This window comes from Odontesthes bonariensis, chromosome 12 (assembly GCF_027942865.1).
Source record: "Odontesthes bonariensis isolate fOdoBon6 chromosome 12, fOdoBon6.hap1, whole genome shotgun sequence".
Lineage (NCBI taxonomy): Eukaryota > Metazoa > Chordata > Actinopteri > Atheriniformes > Atherinopsidae > Odontesthes > Odontesthes bonariensis.
Window position 1 is genome coordinate 31,486,425 of NC_134517.1, and position 15,921 is coordinate 31,502,345.

The 15,921-nt window shown below is 41.5% G+C and overlaps 1 protein-coding gene across 5 annotated transcripts in view; it reads right to left on the reverse strand.

Moving 5' to 3' along the window:
* The window catches only part of lrch1 (leucine-rich repeats and calponin homology (CH) domain containing 1), an 81,439-nt gene that overhangs the window by 35,901 nt on the left and 29,617 nt on the right, over positions 1–15,921 (reverse strand). For all 5 annotated transcript variants that reach the window (XM_075480114.1, XM_075480113.1, XM_075480112.1 and 2 more), the window contains exons 2-8: positions 14,015–14,159; positions 11,920–12,046; positions 11,554–11,659; positions 6,420–6,556; positions 5,995–6,125; positions 1,897–1,984; positions 885–990 (exon numbers count right to left, since the gene is read on the reverse strand). In XM_075480114.1, coding sequence (XP_075336229.1) covers positions 885–990; positions 1,897–1,984; positions 5,995–6,125; positions 6,420–6,556; positions 11,554–11,659; positions 11,920–12,046; positions 14,015–14,159 — 840 coding nt within the window. The remainder of the gene's footprint in view (positions 1–884; positions 991–1,896; positions 1,985–5,994; positions 6,126–6,419; positions 6,557–11,553; positions 11,660–11,919; positions 12,047–14,014; positions 14,160–15,921) is intronic.

Sequence of the window (15,921 nt, forward strand, 5' to 3'; positions counted from 1 at the left end):
AGCGAAGGCCAAAGACGTTACACTAATGTGCGTCACATAGACGCGGAGTTCGCACTCATGGACAGGGTTTGTCCACATCTACACACAAACGACATATTAACACATTACACCTCATAATCAGAGGTTTATCTCGTCTTAAACACTTCCTGCACTGTGGAGAAAAAAATATCCTGTTTGTGTGGTTGTGCTCAACTTAAAAAGAAGAATTTACTTCTTGTAAAACAGGTTAAATGTGCTGTACCGTAAATCACCATGGCAACCCCAAGCCTTCTGTTCATCTATGACAAATCTAAGAGCAGGATGAAATTCATTTAAGTAAAACTTCTTCTGTGGGGCAGTCTGTTGCGTAGTGGGTACAGCAGGCGGCCCGTGTACAAGAGGCTACAGTCCTCGCTGCAGCTGGCCCCAGTTTGAAGCCCTTTGCTGCATGTTGTTGCCCCTCTCTATGCCCCCTGCTTCCTGTCTCTCAACACTGTCATATCTAATAAAGGCATAAAAAGCCCCAAAAAATAATAATAATAAAAAAAAAACTTCTTCTGTGTTTGGAAAGAGCAAGCAGTGTCATTATCCCTTTTATTTAACTGCCACCATCACTATTTTTTTTTATGAAGCTTCCACAAGTTAAACACCTGCTGCAGCGCAGGGTTGCTACAGCAGAAGAATCCCTCTGAGCGTGCCCAAAAGAAAAAGGCTGTTGGCATGTTGGGACAGCAAAGGTAAGAGCACCAATTGTTCATAGCTTGAGAGGAAGTGATGGTTATAGCACACAAAGGTATAAGTTTAGATGTTCTTCACCAGTAAGGGATTCTGTGTGATGGTTGGCTGAAATATTTAGCAGCTCATCATCGAACAGTCTGTGTGTGTCAGAGCATGGAAGTGTGTACCTGTCAGGGAGCTGATGTGTTCACTGGAGTCGTCTTTGCTGATTCCTTCCTCCTCCGTGATGTTGCTCATCGGCACATTGAGGCTCAGACTGTCTTCGTCTGACGGCTACAATAAACAGCAACAACGAGCGGCTTTAAAGCTCAACTTGACTCACAAATAAGTGATGGACGTTAAAGGTTCTGAACATGCTAAATCCACCGTAAAAAACTGAATTTCCATTTTGGATTCAGAGAACTCTGACACCAAATCAGATATTTCACATCTGTTTCTATTAATCTCTCCACTAAACGGATAAAAATGAGTACAGTAAGCAGCCAAAGCTTTTAAGTTTTCCGTTTTTAAATCTCACTTCATGTTACCTGATAAAATAAACTGAACGCAATATTGATAAATGTTTATAAGGCTGCAACCGACAGGTTAATAAAATGAAAAGAAATGATGAAAAAAAATCAGTCAGTATTCCCCCTCTGCACAAAGATCTATTTGATTATTTAAAGAACAACCAGAATTTCTTCTCTATACTTTAAAATGATACATTTTTTATTAATTATCCAAATTGTCAATATTCATATTTTACAAATAAATATCAGAGGGTAAAACTTTAAACTCAATAGTTCCAAATGTGCTGGTTACAGCAACAGGGAAACATTTGATGATAAAACTGGAATCTGCAGCTCAAACACAATCAAGAAGAGGAACGAGAAGAGGATTTAGTTTTTGTTTTTCAGAAAAAGCTAGACGGTGAGGGACTTAAAACAAAAGTCAAACTCTGACGGTTACATTGACCAACTGAGTACAGATGATCGCCTCGCAGACGAAAGAGGAAAAGACAGAATAAGACAGAATAAGGACACGTCTCATTAGAGAGAGAAAACACATCCGTCTGTAATCTGACCAGAAATTAAGATGATTCAAACATAAAATATCAGACTCTATTTTTTAGCCTGTAAATAAACACACAGAAAGATGTAGGAACAGACACACACACACACACACACTCTCTCTCGGTACCTCAGTAGCCGACAGTCTCTTGTCTCCGTTGTCGCTGCCGACTCCTGAGTCGCTGTCCTGCTTCTTCTGCTGCTCCATGTCCTCCACGCTGCAGACAGATGACACAGGTGACACACCTGACACACAGTCTGAAGGCATGTGTGTGCACGACTGAGAGAGACCCACTGAAACTGAAGGAGACAGTCTAACCCCCCCCCCGCCCTCCACTCGCTGCTCACATCACATCGCTGCTGGAAATCCCGGTTTCCTGCTCTGATCTGATTCTGAACAGCTCCCACCTGTTTCATCCCGGTGCACAGCTCACCTTTCTGAACGGACCAAACACTGAAGTCAGCAGGTTCAACAAAATGACTTTCAGTCTCCCAGAAATGTCTTTTTCACCGTCATATGTGGCAAAAAATGATGGAATAAAAACAAAAGGAGGTTCAAATAAAGACAAAAAAGCTTTTTTTGGGCAACTTAAAGCTGCTGTGTGAACAGAGCATTTTACCGTCTCCGCACCCAAACTCAAACACTAATTCGTGCTGGAAAGAACCCACGATCTATGACACTCTTCCTTCATTCAGGTTGACAGTAAACTGAGCCTCGCTGCGTTTTTTACTCTTATCTCGTTTACTTTTAAGGTCATTGTGTTTAATGAGGTTTTAAAAATGGAATCCATCAGCTCTCTGCCTCCTCTGCACAGAGAGAGAGAACAACCACACACCTCCCAGACAATATCATTCAAAGACTCGCTTGGCATAACATTTCACATTAAAGGGATAGTTCACCTCTTTTGACATGAAGCTGTATGACATCCCATATTAGCAATATCATTCATGAACATTTTCTTACCCATTTTCTTACGCCAAAACGAGGCTGGAACTCTGCTCACAGGACGCAGCAGGGGGTAAGAAAATGTTCAGAAATGATATTGCTAATATGGGATGTCATACAGCTTCATGTCAAAAGAGGCGAACTATCCCTTTAATAAGAAAGCCAACCAAACTATCCTGACCCTACGGCAGGCAGGCATGAAGAGCTGCTAAACTGATTTCCAGAATAAAGTGTGATAAAAAAACAAAAGAAGATCAGGGAAGAATAAAGAGAAGACAAAGGGAAAAAGTAAAGGTCGAGCGCGTGGACCAGATAAAAGTGGAAGAAAGGAAGAGGACAAGGAAAGAAGCTGGTGTAGAGACAAACAATGCAGAAGAAAAGGAAAGCTGCTCTGTGAGGCTGCGACATTCATCGTTTGCTTTATTTCTAAGTGAAAAAAGTCCTGAAATTCGCTTCTATCCTTAATCATTTGTGGTGTGTGAAAGCTAGAACAGCCTAACAGGTGTTCTCTTAGTCTAACGTCACTGGTAGGAGTTCCTGAAGGCTTCTGTAAGCCGCTTTGCATCCATACTGATGTCTTTGACGAGGGAAAGAATGAATGAGAAAGATGATCGACCAACAGAGACTTAAAGGGATATGTACAAGTCTCAGTTCAAGCAACTGTTGCTCTTTTTTTTGTAATTCTCATCCAAAATTCTGCTAAATACTGTTAATTTTAGTGAATCCGCAGTTTTGGGTGAAACCACCTAAATCAATTCCTGGGGAGGAGAAGACAGAGAAGAGCTCAATCAGTCATGTTAAATATTAGCAGATATCAGCAGGCTGTTTATGTGTTAATAATCTTCTCCCTGCTCTATATGTAAGGCCTCAGTGCTGCTCTATATTTGTACTTTATGTGCTCCGTTTCTGGGTCACTCCTTCATACTCGCCTTCTAATTTCTTGCCTCTCCTACAGCAGAGAGTACGTATGGCTCCCAGCCTTTTTTATCTTGTTCCCAAAAATGAAAACAACACAGAGAGAAGGACAGCGGATCATGGAAAGACAGAGGGGGGTAAGAGGAAAAGAATGAGAGCTTTTAAAGAGTGTGTTTGCACTGTAGAGCATGACTGCATTTTCTACACAGGAATAGAAGCATTTTTTCCTGCCCACATGTTGGAAGGGTTTCATGTGGGCGGACACTTCAGAGTTTAAGATCCTCTGAGATCTGGACTCAGTTGCAGCTGAGAGACGAGGAACCCGAGGCTGCAGGTTTTTTTTCATTTCTCCAGTTTACAACATTTGTTTCGGGTCTCCCTTCTGTTTTGAGCTCTGTTCTTCACCATCGTATCACTGCTTTGTACATCACACCACTTTGATTGAAAGTAAAATATCTCAATAACTGTTGCAATAATAACACTTGTTTAAGTCCAGAATACCGTCTATGTCTCTACTGAACCATTAACTTTAAATGCTTTATATCCAAATCCTTTGTAAAGCAGCATCACTCCCATCAGTCTGAATAGTTCTCAGTAAAATTAAGCCCTGTTCCTTCTTGAAAAACAGAGCCAAAATGGCTCAATGTCTTGCTTTACCTGCTTCATTGGAATTAAAATATATATTTTATATTCTAAATGTTTTTGTGGAACGTTTCTGTGGACATTTGACTGTTTAAATATGGATATGTTGCCATTTCACTCAATAAGAAAACTGCTATCTAATCCAAAGAAGATGAACTAGAATTTTTTGCTTTGAAAATATAATAAATGATCACTTGATTAGAAAAGAATCTCCTCATCCATTAAGTTTACTTCTGATAACTGTTGATGCTGCGAACACATAGTTTTAAAACTGGATGAAGAAAGACCAGCTGATGTGTATGTGGTAACCGCAGCACAAAATAACAGATGATCTCCAGGAATCAGTGTCTAAATTAAAGTTCAACACAATATTTAACAGTAGCAGCTGGTAGATATTCTGTAATATATCCATATTGGAAGGGTGAGTCTCTCCAAAGTCTGCAGGAATCAAGAGCAAACAAGCAGAGTCTACAAAGAAAAAGCTTTTTGAGTAAATCTGACGGAGTCTTAAAGGTCCCAGACAGTTCACTCCCCCATTCAGGCTGCATGTGAGATGTGGAGCGAGTCGAGCTGAGCCGGGTAAACGGATTTGTAGCAGAGGCATTGAGCAGTGTCAGCAGTGGGCGCTTATAGCTGCAGGAACCTGTAAGAATCACTCGTATGATTGGAGGCTGATCTTTGTAAAGCTGTACTGTGTGAACTTGAAAGAAGTAGACACAGACAGGCCTTTAACAAATGTAACTATTTCCTTATATGTTACTCTTTAAAAAATGATGATTTAGTGTCAAAAAGTTCTGAATATGTGTGTGATGTATGGCGTCTTTGGCGAGCTGTAACTAGTTTGTTCCTTTTCTCTTCTGTCACGCATTTTTCTCTCCATTTGCTTTAGTTTTATTTTCTCCATGTTGTTTCAGTCTGTGCAGCCCTCCATTTCAACAACGCTTCCCTTGTTCCCAGCGTTTATCCTCCTACGTTCTCCGCATGTCTACTTTCCTCCGTCTCTTTATTTCGTCATTCAGCTGGATTTACGCTTTCTAATCTTCTTCCTTTATCACTCCCACTCTCTGCTGATCACGCCTGCTCCTGATTCTTTCATTTATTAATCACAAATAGTATCTCAGACAGCGACGACTGCACTTTGGCCTCAGTTTTAAGTGACGGCAGACAGACTGCAGAAGTGACCCATCAGGGAGTCGGAGAACAGATCAGTTTCAGCTGACTAATGGATGATTTGGCTCCAAACTGAGAAGCTGAGCATTGTAGATCACATAGAGCCATTTAGTTCCAGCAGACAACTTCTATCCCACCACAAAGTGAAACACTGTCAAAACCAAACAAGCTAAAAAAAAGCTTTGAGATGATGAAATATGCTTTTGGCTGACATTTTGGATGTGCTTGACTCAGAACAACTTGCTAAATTTATTGATTTATCGAGATTTCATGTTATACCGTTTCAATACTTAGCACACTTTAGCACAGTTCCTAAATAAATAAGACTCTATTTGTGCTGTAAACAACTGGAAAACATTTCTAACAATTTCACCTCTGAAGTTACTGTTAGGTTTTTAACCAAGGAGAAAGTGTGACTGATCCGGACATAAAGTTTGAAAGTTTTAAGACTATTCTTTGTGTTTGCATGCATGTGAGCATGAAGAGAGACTGCAGGATGCAGATGAGATGTGAGACCTGGCAGATGCTGAGCAATGCGTTACCACGGTAACTTACCTGCCAGTGGTGGGTCGTGATAGGCTGAGTCGCTCCATGACGGGCAGGTAGAGAGAGTCGGGCATCTTCTCGCTGCGACACGCCTCGATGCTCAGATACTTGAATATGTGAACTTTGCCCTTTATGCAGATCTGAAGGAAGAAAGCACAAAAATCAGATCAAAATCGTCCCAACCTACATCCCACTGACTGCGGGGGTCACTGAACTCTTGTGTTCCCTCAAGCCTCTATCCTCATCTCTATTAATTCTTCATAGGGTGATGTATTAGTATTAGACAGATAGAACACTGAGCAAAAGTTCTTAACACTTATTCTACTTTAAAACATATTCAAACCCTCAATGGGATTTATTTTTTACTCATCTGACACGTGTAAACTGTTCAGAGGACTAAAATAAAGGTTTTTCTAAAGAACTGTGAGACAAACCTGTGCTGGTGGACTTTGCAGCGGGTTGTTCTCCAACTGAAGCGCCTGGAGCTGCTTCATTTTTCTATAACACACGGGGATGGTGGACACCTTGTTACAGGAGAAATCGAACTTCACCAGGGGAAGGTCAGCCAGGTCTGCAGGAGGACAAACACACACAGAAACAAAGGTGTCAATCAGGTGTTTTCATGTGTCTATCTTATCCTGTCTGTTTGATTTACAGTAGTTTTGTAGATTTCAAGTGTGAAAAGTTGTGTTATGGAGGTCCTACAGACTACAGCCTGTTCAACAGGCTAACAGAATAACTCCATCCACAGACACGATCGGCTGTTAGCCATCAACTTTTTCATGGGGGCAAAAACCTTTTTAGGAACTCAGATCCTCCACTCACACATCCATGAGAGGACCAGTGGTGTACAATAAGTTCCAGGAAGTAGTTTCACAACCCAAACAGTCCTTAGTCAGAGGGCAGTAGGAAAGCATGTTGAGCTTGCTTTTAGTTTATGGCTGACAACATTCAGGATGGAGCAGCCAGAAAGCTGACAAAGTCCAGGCTTTGTTGTTTGATTTTCAGAGGACGACTTTGAGAGGAAGACTTTGAGAGGAAATTTGAAACACAACTGGAGCAATTTGTTCAATCTTCCTGAAGCTTTACTCCTGCTGTGGAAGTGTAAATCACAAAGTCCTGGATGAACCTTTACTCAGAAGGCTCCCTGGCATTTTTGGAGCTTCTGGAAGTTAATGTGTCTGGAACTGCCGACGGAAAAACAGTTTTTGGATAACTTGCTACAGTTCATCTGTGGAGTCAGACAGTCTCATCGTCCTTTGTCTCTTCGTGTAACATCTCTTTAGCTGAGAGAACTGATTGAAAACTCATCTGTTCAGAGAACACGCCTAACCTGAACTTACTTTGCACCTTTATACATGATCAACAGAGTCAATTCAAAGATTCACATAGTTTTAGCATGTTATATTATTATTACTAATAACTTGTAAGTGGATAAAGAAGTAAATGTAAATCCAGACTGACTTCACTCTGTGAAGGCTCCTTCATTTTTGTGGTTGAACACAGTTCTTTGACTTTGGCTGTATGATGTATCCTGCAGCAGAATACAAATGTCACTTCTTATTTGCCTCCATCGTGCTACTACTGACAAAAAGAAAAGTGTTTTTTCCATAAAACACTGGAATAAAAACTGAGGTCTAAAGCTGTTTCTACGGTCCAAGGAGCCGCCGCAGGATGTGCAGACATGTTGTTGTACAGCGATGATTCCTAACAACCAATAAGAGCCTGATAAAAACAATATGCGAAGTAAAAACTGCACATCTGTTGTTGGACTTCATTAACAGTCGGCTTCAAACATGCACGGTGCAAACCACAAAACATGTTTCCCACCAGTTAGAACAAAGAAGCCGTTGGTATAATCCGAGGTTTGTAATCCACAGCCGAGTTTCTCACTGCTTCTGTTCATGTGAACCTCTTTCCCCGTTAACTGCAACACTCCAGGCAAAACTGGAACATCTCCATATAGTAACCGACTGATCAGATGTCTGAATACGGCCAATTAATCATCAAAATGAAAGTTTCTATTTATTAGCTGTGCAGCAGACCAGTGAGAAACTATTTGTGATGATTTGCACATATCAGCCGGTTGGGTTTGAGAGCTACTGTTCCTATTTTGGAGCCTTTTCTAAGGTAAAGAACAAACGAACAGAGTAATTATCTGGATGTTGATTTTTGTCTTTAAAATCCTCCTCCTGTACACCACAGTGTGATTTTCATTTTTTATGGCACTCTATTTAAAACTGCTGGATGAGCGGGTGTGTTTGCATGATTTATTCAACAGTCAGCTCCTCAGACTGGTGTGTAGGTTTGTGGACAGAAACCGTTTGAGGCTGTAGGCTGCTAATGATGCGGGGCTACAGAGCCCATCATCTCTGACAAAGTAATCATTACAGACTTCTCCTGGCAGCTACTCTTTATTAAAACCACATGCAGGGGATGAGAAGCAGCCATGATGGAGAGGGCAGCGACACCAGGATGAATTCATTTGGTTAGTGGTGGACAAAAATATCATCAAGATTATATAACATCAAAAATCCTGTTGCTATGAGGTCAGTCAAGATAAATGTTTGGTTAAATGTGAAACACTTCGGCCGGAGAAGCAGAGAAATAGTAACTTTACTTTGAATGAGTCAGACTGCAACAGTCAACTATGACAGCAGTGAAGAAGATTCATCTCTGGGCTTCTTGTGTTTTCTGCCACAAACCAAAACATCTAAGTGCCTTGATGACAGTTGGAGCCTTAAAGAAACATTTTCCTGGGCTTCTGAAGCTCTGATCTTTAGATCCGTGTCTGCCAGGAGGCCTTTGACGCCCTGAGCTTGGCCGGTGCTAAAACAGTGCCGGTGGTCTTATCTCAGGGAGTCTCCGGAGCAGCAATGAATCCAGCGCAAGCTCAACAGATATTAAATCAAAAACAACATCTCTCCCAATGTGAGGGCTGCCATCCAGTCTGCAAAGCGCACGTCTTCCTGTGGCATCAAGTTCAAAGCTCATCAGTCAGTGCGGGAGAGGGTCATAACACTGAGTATAAGCTCGTGCCAAGTTTGGCAAATGCAGCGGTGGAATCCAAACAGAGCTGAGGAGCAAGGGTAGAGCCGGATGATTCCTCCAGTCAACAGTCTGGAATCATTCATCATTCTGATCGACTATCTGCAAGCCTGCCCAAGCCCGTGTTCTCCAGCCTGTTTGTCATGGACCCACTGCCACGTTGGACAGCTGACAACAAAGACAGGAAGCCAAAATGCTTCTGACGCTTTCAACGACCTGCTTGACTTCTGTGCTGTCTTCCACTTTCTACATTTCCCTTTAAAGTGAAAAAGAGCATAAAAAAGGAGAGGCCGCTAAATTCATTCACCAGGAAGTGAAAAGTAAGAAGTCAAATATCCAGAAAGGAAAACGGATGGGCCTGAACCAGTTCTCTGGTTGGTAGAAACACTCGTTTCATACGTGTTGCATTCTGTCTGCACTGGAAGAACGGCGGTGATACAGCAAGTGTTGGCCAGAAGTTTTAGAAAAGAGAAAACTCCTCGAACCTCATGTTGTGTTTTCTCAGTGTTAGGAATTCAGTCTCAACGCAAAGTGGCACAAAACATTATTCCATGATAGTTCTGGAAGTTTGGTGGCAACTTGTAGGCTGCGCGCAGTTTACTACAGGTCGAGGTTGAAGGTCCAACCCTTCAAACAGGCCCGTCAAAGAGGGGCTACACGGTGGAAGCAACACGTGTTCTCAATACTTGAACATTGCACATTGCTCATTGTTTTCTATGATTGTTTATTCCTATTTCTGTTCCTTTTTTTCCCCCTTTGCTCTCCCTCTTTCTCTGTACCCGGTCCGGTTCGACACCATCACATGTTAAGTATTGTAACAAAAATAAATAAATAAATAAATAAGCAGTTGATGGGCATCAAGGGGAGCTTTACATTCATAAAGCTTCCCTTGGCATAGCAAATGTGTTTGGCATAAACGGCATTCAGATTACAATTCTGCTGCCATAATGCTGGACAGGACAAGGGGTAAAAAAAAAAAAAAAAAAAAGCTCTACAGGAATTAAGTTTGTTGCCACGAGCCAATAAACAATATTTCTCAACACCTAATATCCAAATTTCCATGGATCTTATGGGGATGACCGTGAGGCTGAGGAGCTTTAAGGTTCAGATGTTCCTTTTTTCCCTCTCCAAATATCCTTTGATCATCTTTTATGTTCCGCTGTGACATATTGATCTCACGATCAAACGTGGAGCTGCAACAACTGGCTGTTTGAAATAATTCAGTCAGCGGCTATTTAAAAAAAAAAAACAACAACATTTAGTTAAGAGTCATATTTCAGGGGAAACGTGATGACTGTACATAGAGGATGGACATACTCACTGAGGCTAAATGTGAAGCCAACAGATAAATGTCTTCAGAGGCATTAAAAGTGACTCTACGCTGTCCCTCGGAGTGAGTGTGAGTGTGGATGTTTGTCTCTGTGTGGCCCTGTGATGGACAGGTGACCTGTCCAGGGTCTACCCCGCCTCCTGCCCAATGACAGCTGGGATAGGCTCCAGCCCCCCCGAGACCCTGAACTGGATTGAGCGGGTATAGAAAATGGATGGATGGAATTACAAATGATGATGGCCAATAAATACTGACTGAAATAAACTTTATAAGCATTAAAATCAACTTCTGTTCAGTTAAAAAAACTAAATAAATAAATCAACGTTCATTGTAAAATTCTTTCACAGTAAACGTCTGCAGGTTTCCTTATGTTACTGGCTGACATTTGAGGAAATCCACTTTGTTGCTATTTTCTGATTCACCTAATCAAATAAACAGAAAAGAGTCAAATATAAACTCTCATTACACTGGATCCTCAGCAGACCTGGGTATGACGTACTACATCCAGGCAGAACAATTCTCTTAAACTCTCAGGACTCATTATTTCCAGCTGGTCTGGGACTGTAGCTGGCAGCCCTACATACGCAGGCCTGCCTCTCTCCAGTCCCAGCAGACCAGCACCCTGACACTCACTCGGTGGGTAAAACCTCTTAAAATGAGCTCCGGACAGTTGAGGTCGTCACTCATCTCTGCATCAACAACTGATCTCAGACCTGTGAGGAATACAGCTCACTCTGAGGGTGACACAAAGGGTTAGGTATATTTCGGGGTACTGGGATGGGTGTGATAGTGCACACAGAGGACAATGTGGTCTAAAACCAGCATCCTCACCCTGCATACAGCACACAATACAGAGGACACCGCTCCGTTTCAGGCTTTAATTGTAGTTCAAACTTGACTTTTCTGCACCCAGTAAAAGTAATGATAGTTTCTAAAATAGGCAATAACCATCTGCAATGTTCAAACTTAAGGTGAATCCACAAAGGACTGATTATAAGGTTTTCTGCTTATAGAAAACAATGATGATCATTTGGTCGAAATCACATGCTTAAAGAAAAAGTTCCAAACCGAATCTCAACATTTATTTGGACAAACCTGAAAGCATGTGGTGTCTAAAATATAAAAAATAAAAACAGCTGGTTCAGACAAAGATCAAACTTAAAGAAACATTTTCAGTCGCACAAACTCACCTTCTGGTAGGACGCACAGGAGATTTCTGCGTACGTTTAGCTCACGCAAAGCTTTGAGTCTGCCGATGTGCCGCGGGAGGGCTGTGATCTCATTGCAGCTGATGTCCTGCAGAGAGCCAAACACGGGTTCAGGTTAGAAGCTTTTTAATGTCAAGGGAGGACCAGACGTTTTGAGGGAAAAAGTTTCACTTCCAGTCAATAACATTGCAAAGAGAACATTTTAAACTGATTTCCTTTTGTCGCTGCGCTGTTGAAAGATTGAGGAGAAATTGCTCTTAATGTGAAGAACTGTGACAGTGAAACATAGCCCACATCTGGAATAAAATCACACACCAGCAAAGTGACAAACGGTGTAAACGGGCTCACCAGCTCCATGAGGCTGTGCAGCTGTCCGATGGTCTCCGGCAGGCTGACCAGCTTGTTGTTGCTCGCATTGAGGACTCTCAGAGGTAAACCACACAGACAGGCCGGCAGAGAGCCCAGCTGGTTGCGACTGCAGCACAAACACACACACACAATGAGCAAAAAGTCATGACCATGTCAATTAAACTCATGTCACTGCTCATACAGGAAATGAACGCAGGTCAATGAGGAGAAGATACAACAAAATGAGTGCAAAACCATGAATGTGTGTTGATGAAAACAAATACATTTATCAGGATGACCTGCAGCAAATGAATGAAAGGGCAGAGCAGAAACCCATTTAAAGAGCAGATGAATATTTTACCATCCGCAGCATCAATAATAAATGTGGTGTTGAACAGTGAATCATTTCATATTCACAGTTAAATGTTTACCGTTGTACTGCCCACAGAAAGCCCAAAAACAAAAAAAAAAAACACTTCCCTATTCTTTAACATATGCACACCGCTGGGCTTTGTCTACACGGAAGAAGCTCCCTTCATACTGATTTTAACACGCTAAAAACACCAGATTAATCCCATTAAAGTCTCCTCACTCTGATTAAACTTCTAATATGTTACTTTGTCCTGACTGGGATGAATACAGAGCCACTACAGTATTCAGTTATGATCAATCTGTTAATTGTTCCTATAAAATATAATTTCTAACTGCACCGACTGCAGTTTTTTAGTCCAATTTTCTATCTTTATGAACTAGAACTGATGACATACAAACAAAAACAAATTCTTGTTTTATTGTAAATAATGAACCTGTGTGATGATTATAAAAACAGTGTCTATAAATTATCTTTTCCATTAATGGTTTCACTTTCCCTTCAGCAGATTACAGGCCCGTTTCTCCCTCTTACATTAGAAACCTAAAAGCTTACTGCACAGAAGTAAAACCAAACACACGTTTCCCCTACTGGCACAAGAACTAAAGTAAATCAGAGGAAAAGGAAAGCTCTGTTAGACATATTCGGTTGTAAAATGAATTTGATCTAATCTATACACATTTTTCCATGTAGATACAAAGGTGCAGCCGGTAAAGAGAAAGATTAAAGGTGTGAAGCTAAATTTTCTATGCTAACGCCACTATTCCCTCACATTAGATTATTGGAAGCTTGTGTTCTGCATATTATGGTACCTTAAGAGAGCTGGGCATCAACAAATGCTTAAAAAAACTACTAAATCACAGGGTGCACTGAGGTTTTCACTCACTACTTCTGCATTTTGGCTTAGTTTTTGTCCAATAAATAATGACGTTGTTGTTGTTGTTGTTGTTAATCTGAGGCGATTTTTACCCGATTTTAAGACCTGGTGAGGACCAGATGATTCTTTAACCTCGCACTTTTGTATTAAAAGAGGGAGTCGTTTATTTTTCATATAGCTGTATGACTGCCAGCTTCATATATTAGGACACAAAAATGTGTCCTTCCCTCGCTCATACTGTGCGAGTTACAGGGATGATGCAGTGAAGACAGCAGGGGCACCTTGACCTTCAAACACAGCGGGCCAGAGTACAGTGCAGCGTGTGAGGGTCGACATCAGGTGTGCGTGTAAGGTTTTAGATTTTACAGTTCGCTGCTCACCAGCTGTGTGTGCTGACACTCAGCAAGCTTTGGATTTCACCCTGCAGCATCCCTGGTGCCACACACACACACACACACGCACACACACACTTGCAGTGACTCAGGCCGTAGGACGACAGCTCAGACGCAGGAAGCTGACACACAATATTAGAATTTGTTCATATCAACACACGGCAACCCCATTTCACCTTACTTCATCACTCTGATTCAATCTGCTTCTTCAGTCCCTTTCAGCATCTCTTGTGTGTGCATGCACGTACGCATTTAGGTATGAATGGATGTCAATAAACCAACCGAAAAGCAAAGCAACCTTTTATCCTGAAGTAACAAACCTTTGGTAGTTGTGAGCTAAATCTGCTTCAAGTTGGAAAGTTCATCTTCAAAAGCTCTTAACTCCCTGGTAGAGTGAGGGAAACAGCCTTTATTGCTGTAAAGACAGAGAGACACTAAGTGTGTCAAAGTGTGTACCTGAGATTTAATGATGTCAGCGTCTGTAGACCAATGATGCTGTCGGGGATGGTCCTGATGCAGTTGTGATAGAGGTTTAGTGTCTCCAAGGCGACCAGGTGGCAAACCTCTGTGGGGACTTCGGTCAGTCGGTTCTTTGAAAGATCTGCGGACAAAACGGAGAGAATCCAAGACGAAACAAATTAGGAACAGCTCTTACAAATAAAGATGAAATGACTTGAACAAAGAAGCCATTTGAAGCTCAAATTTAATGCTTAATAACATTTTCTTCAAGCATCATAACCCGTAGCGGTTGAGATTGAACAGCAGCAGTACTTTTGGCATATTTATTATCATCACTGATTATTCTAACTACACAAAGGGGGTTAATGTGTTTTGTCAAATTGGTGAACATGTTTTCTTAATTTGCAGCAGAGCCGTATAACACTGACCTCCCAGCACACGATGATTTCTGATAACAAACCAGCATCTCCAGGTGTTCTGTTTTAATTACAAAGAAATGACCACTCTACAAGTTTAAAGCTTCAGTGTTGATAGAAACAATGTGAACCACCAGTTTAATGTAATACAAAATGACAGAATGTGAACGCAGGAAACGCTTTGGTCGCACTGATGAATCACTTTGTCCTCACATCTGGACTGGAAAAGCTCTTAAACTTCCAGAATCAATTATTCCTCTTCTCTCTTTCTCATTCGCTATGATCAGTGCGGGCGGCGTGGAAATCAGGAGCCAGCTTGTCATTTTGCTGGTGAACTTTAAAATGACAAACCTGCCCAAAGGCAGTTTATATCAGCCTCTAATTAACAGTCATTCCTTTAGTGACTCGATGACAGATAAAACAAAATAAAACTGGGCAGTGGGACCCGCAGCCTGTTGTTTTACCAATAATGTTTTGAGGTAAAAGAAAGGCATCAGTCTGCTTATCATTATTACATTACTATTTCTATATTTAAATAACATTTACAGGTATGTGTGAATGAAATATGTCACCACACTTTCTAAGGACTTGCAGCATAACTGGGTCTGAACCAACAGGTTGAAAACACTTCACTGGGTTATCAGTTTGAGCAGCCATAATGTGGATGATTATGCCTTGATAAAAATAACTCTCTTAAAGGCAGCATTCTATCTGTGTTTATACAGTTTTAGGGTGGTACTTAACACGAGGCAGTTGTCAAAATAATAAAAACAGCACCACAGAGTGGAAATACCAAGTCGAATCAACATCTTTCTGACAATGTCAGTGAAGGCCAGATTCTCAGTGTGGAGAACATAAGCTGGAATCAACACCACAGTCGCAGCAGCAGAGAAACCTCTGATCCGAGGTACAACTCTCGTCAGACTCGAGGACGTCAGCACTTGCTAAAAAGGGCAGAAGTCAACCTCTCAAGGCCAAGATTGGTGACATCACATCCTGCGTAGCTCGGCAACAACGGTATCAACTTTACTTATCAGCTGCCGCCAAATAAGGCCGAGAAATGTCAGGCTAATTATTCCACATTGTTCTGCAGAGGCTGAACTCTCAGCGTCCTGAAAACACTTTTTGTTTTTTTTAACAAGCAAGACAAGAGTTAATTTCCTCTGGAGGCAACAATCCAGGAAAAGGTGTGCGGTATTCAGCTTTTCACATTCACAGCATTGAATGAATATCAGACCTTTGAGGAAAAGACATCAAGGGAATGTTGTTCGTTGCTGATTATCAGTCATTCTGATACGAGAAATAATGAGTCAGGTCGGGTGTTTCAAACCCACCAGGAGGGATTTGGAGCATCTTATAAAATAAATCAAAGCAGCACATCCTGATTTTAGACAGGATGGAACCGGAAGTGATTTTTGATTAACAGATGAAACATTGGTGCTGATACATAAAGAACTGTGTAACCGGACTGTGCGCCAAGCGGGCTTC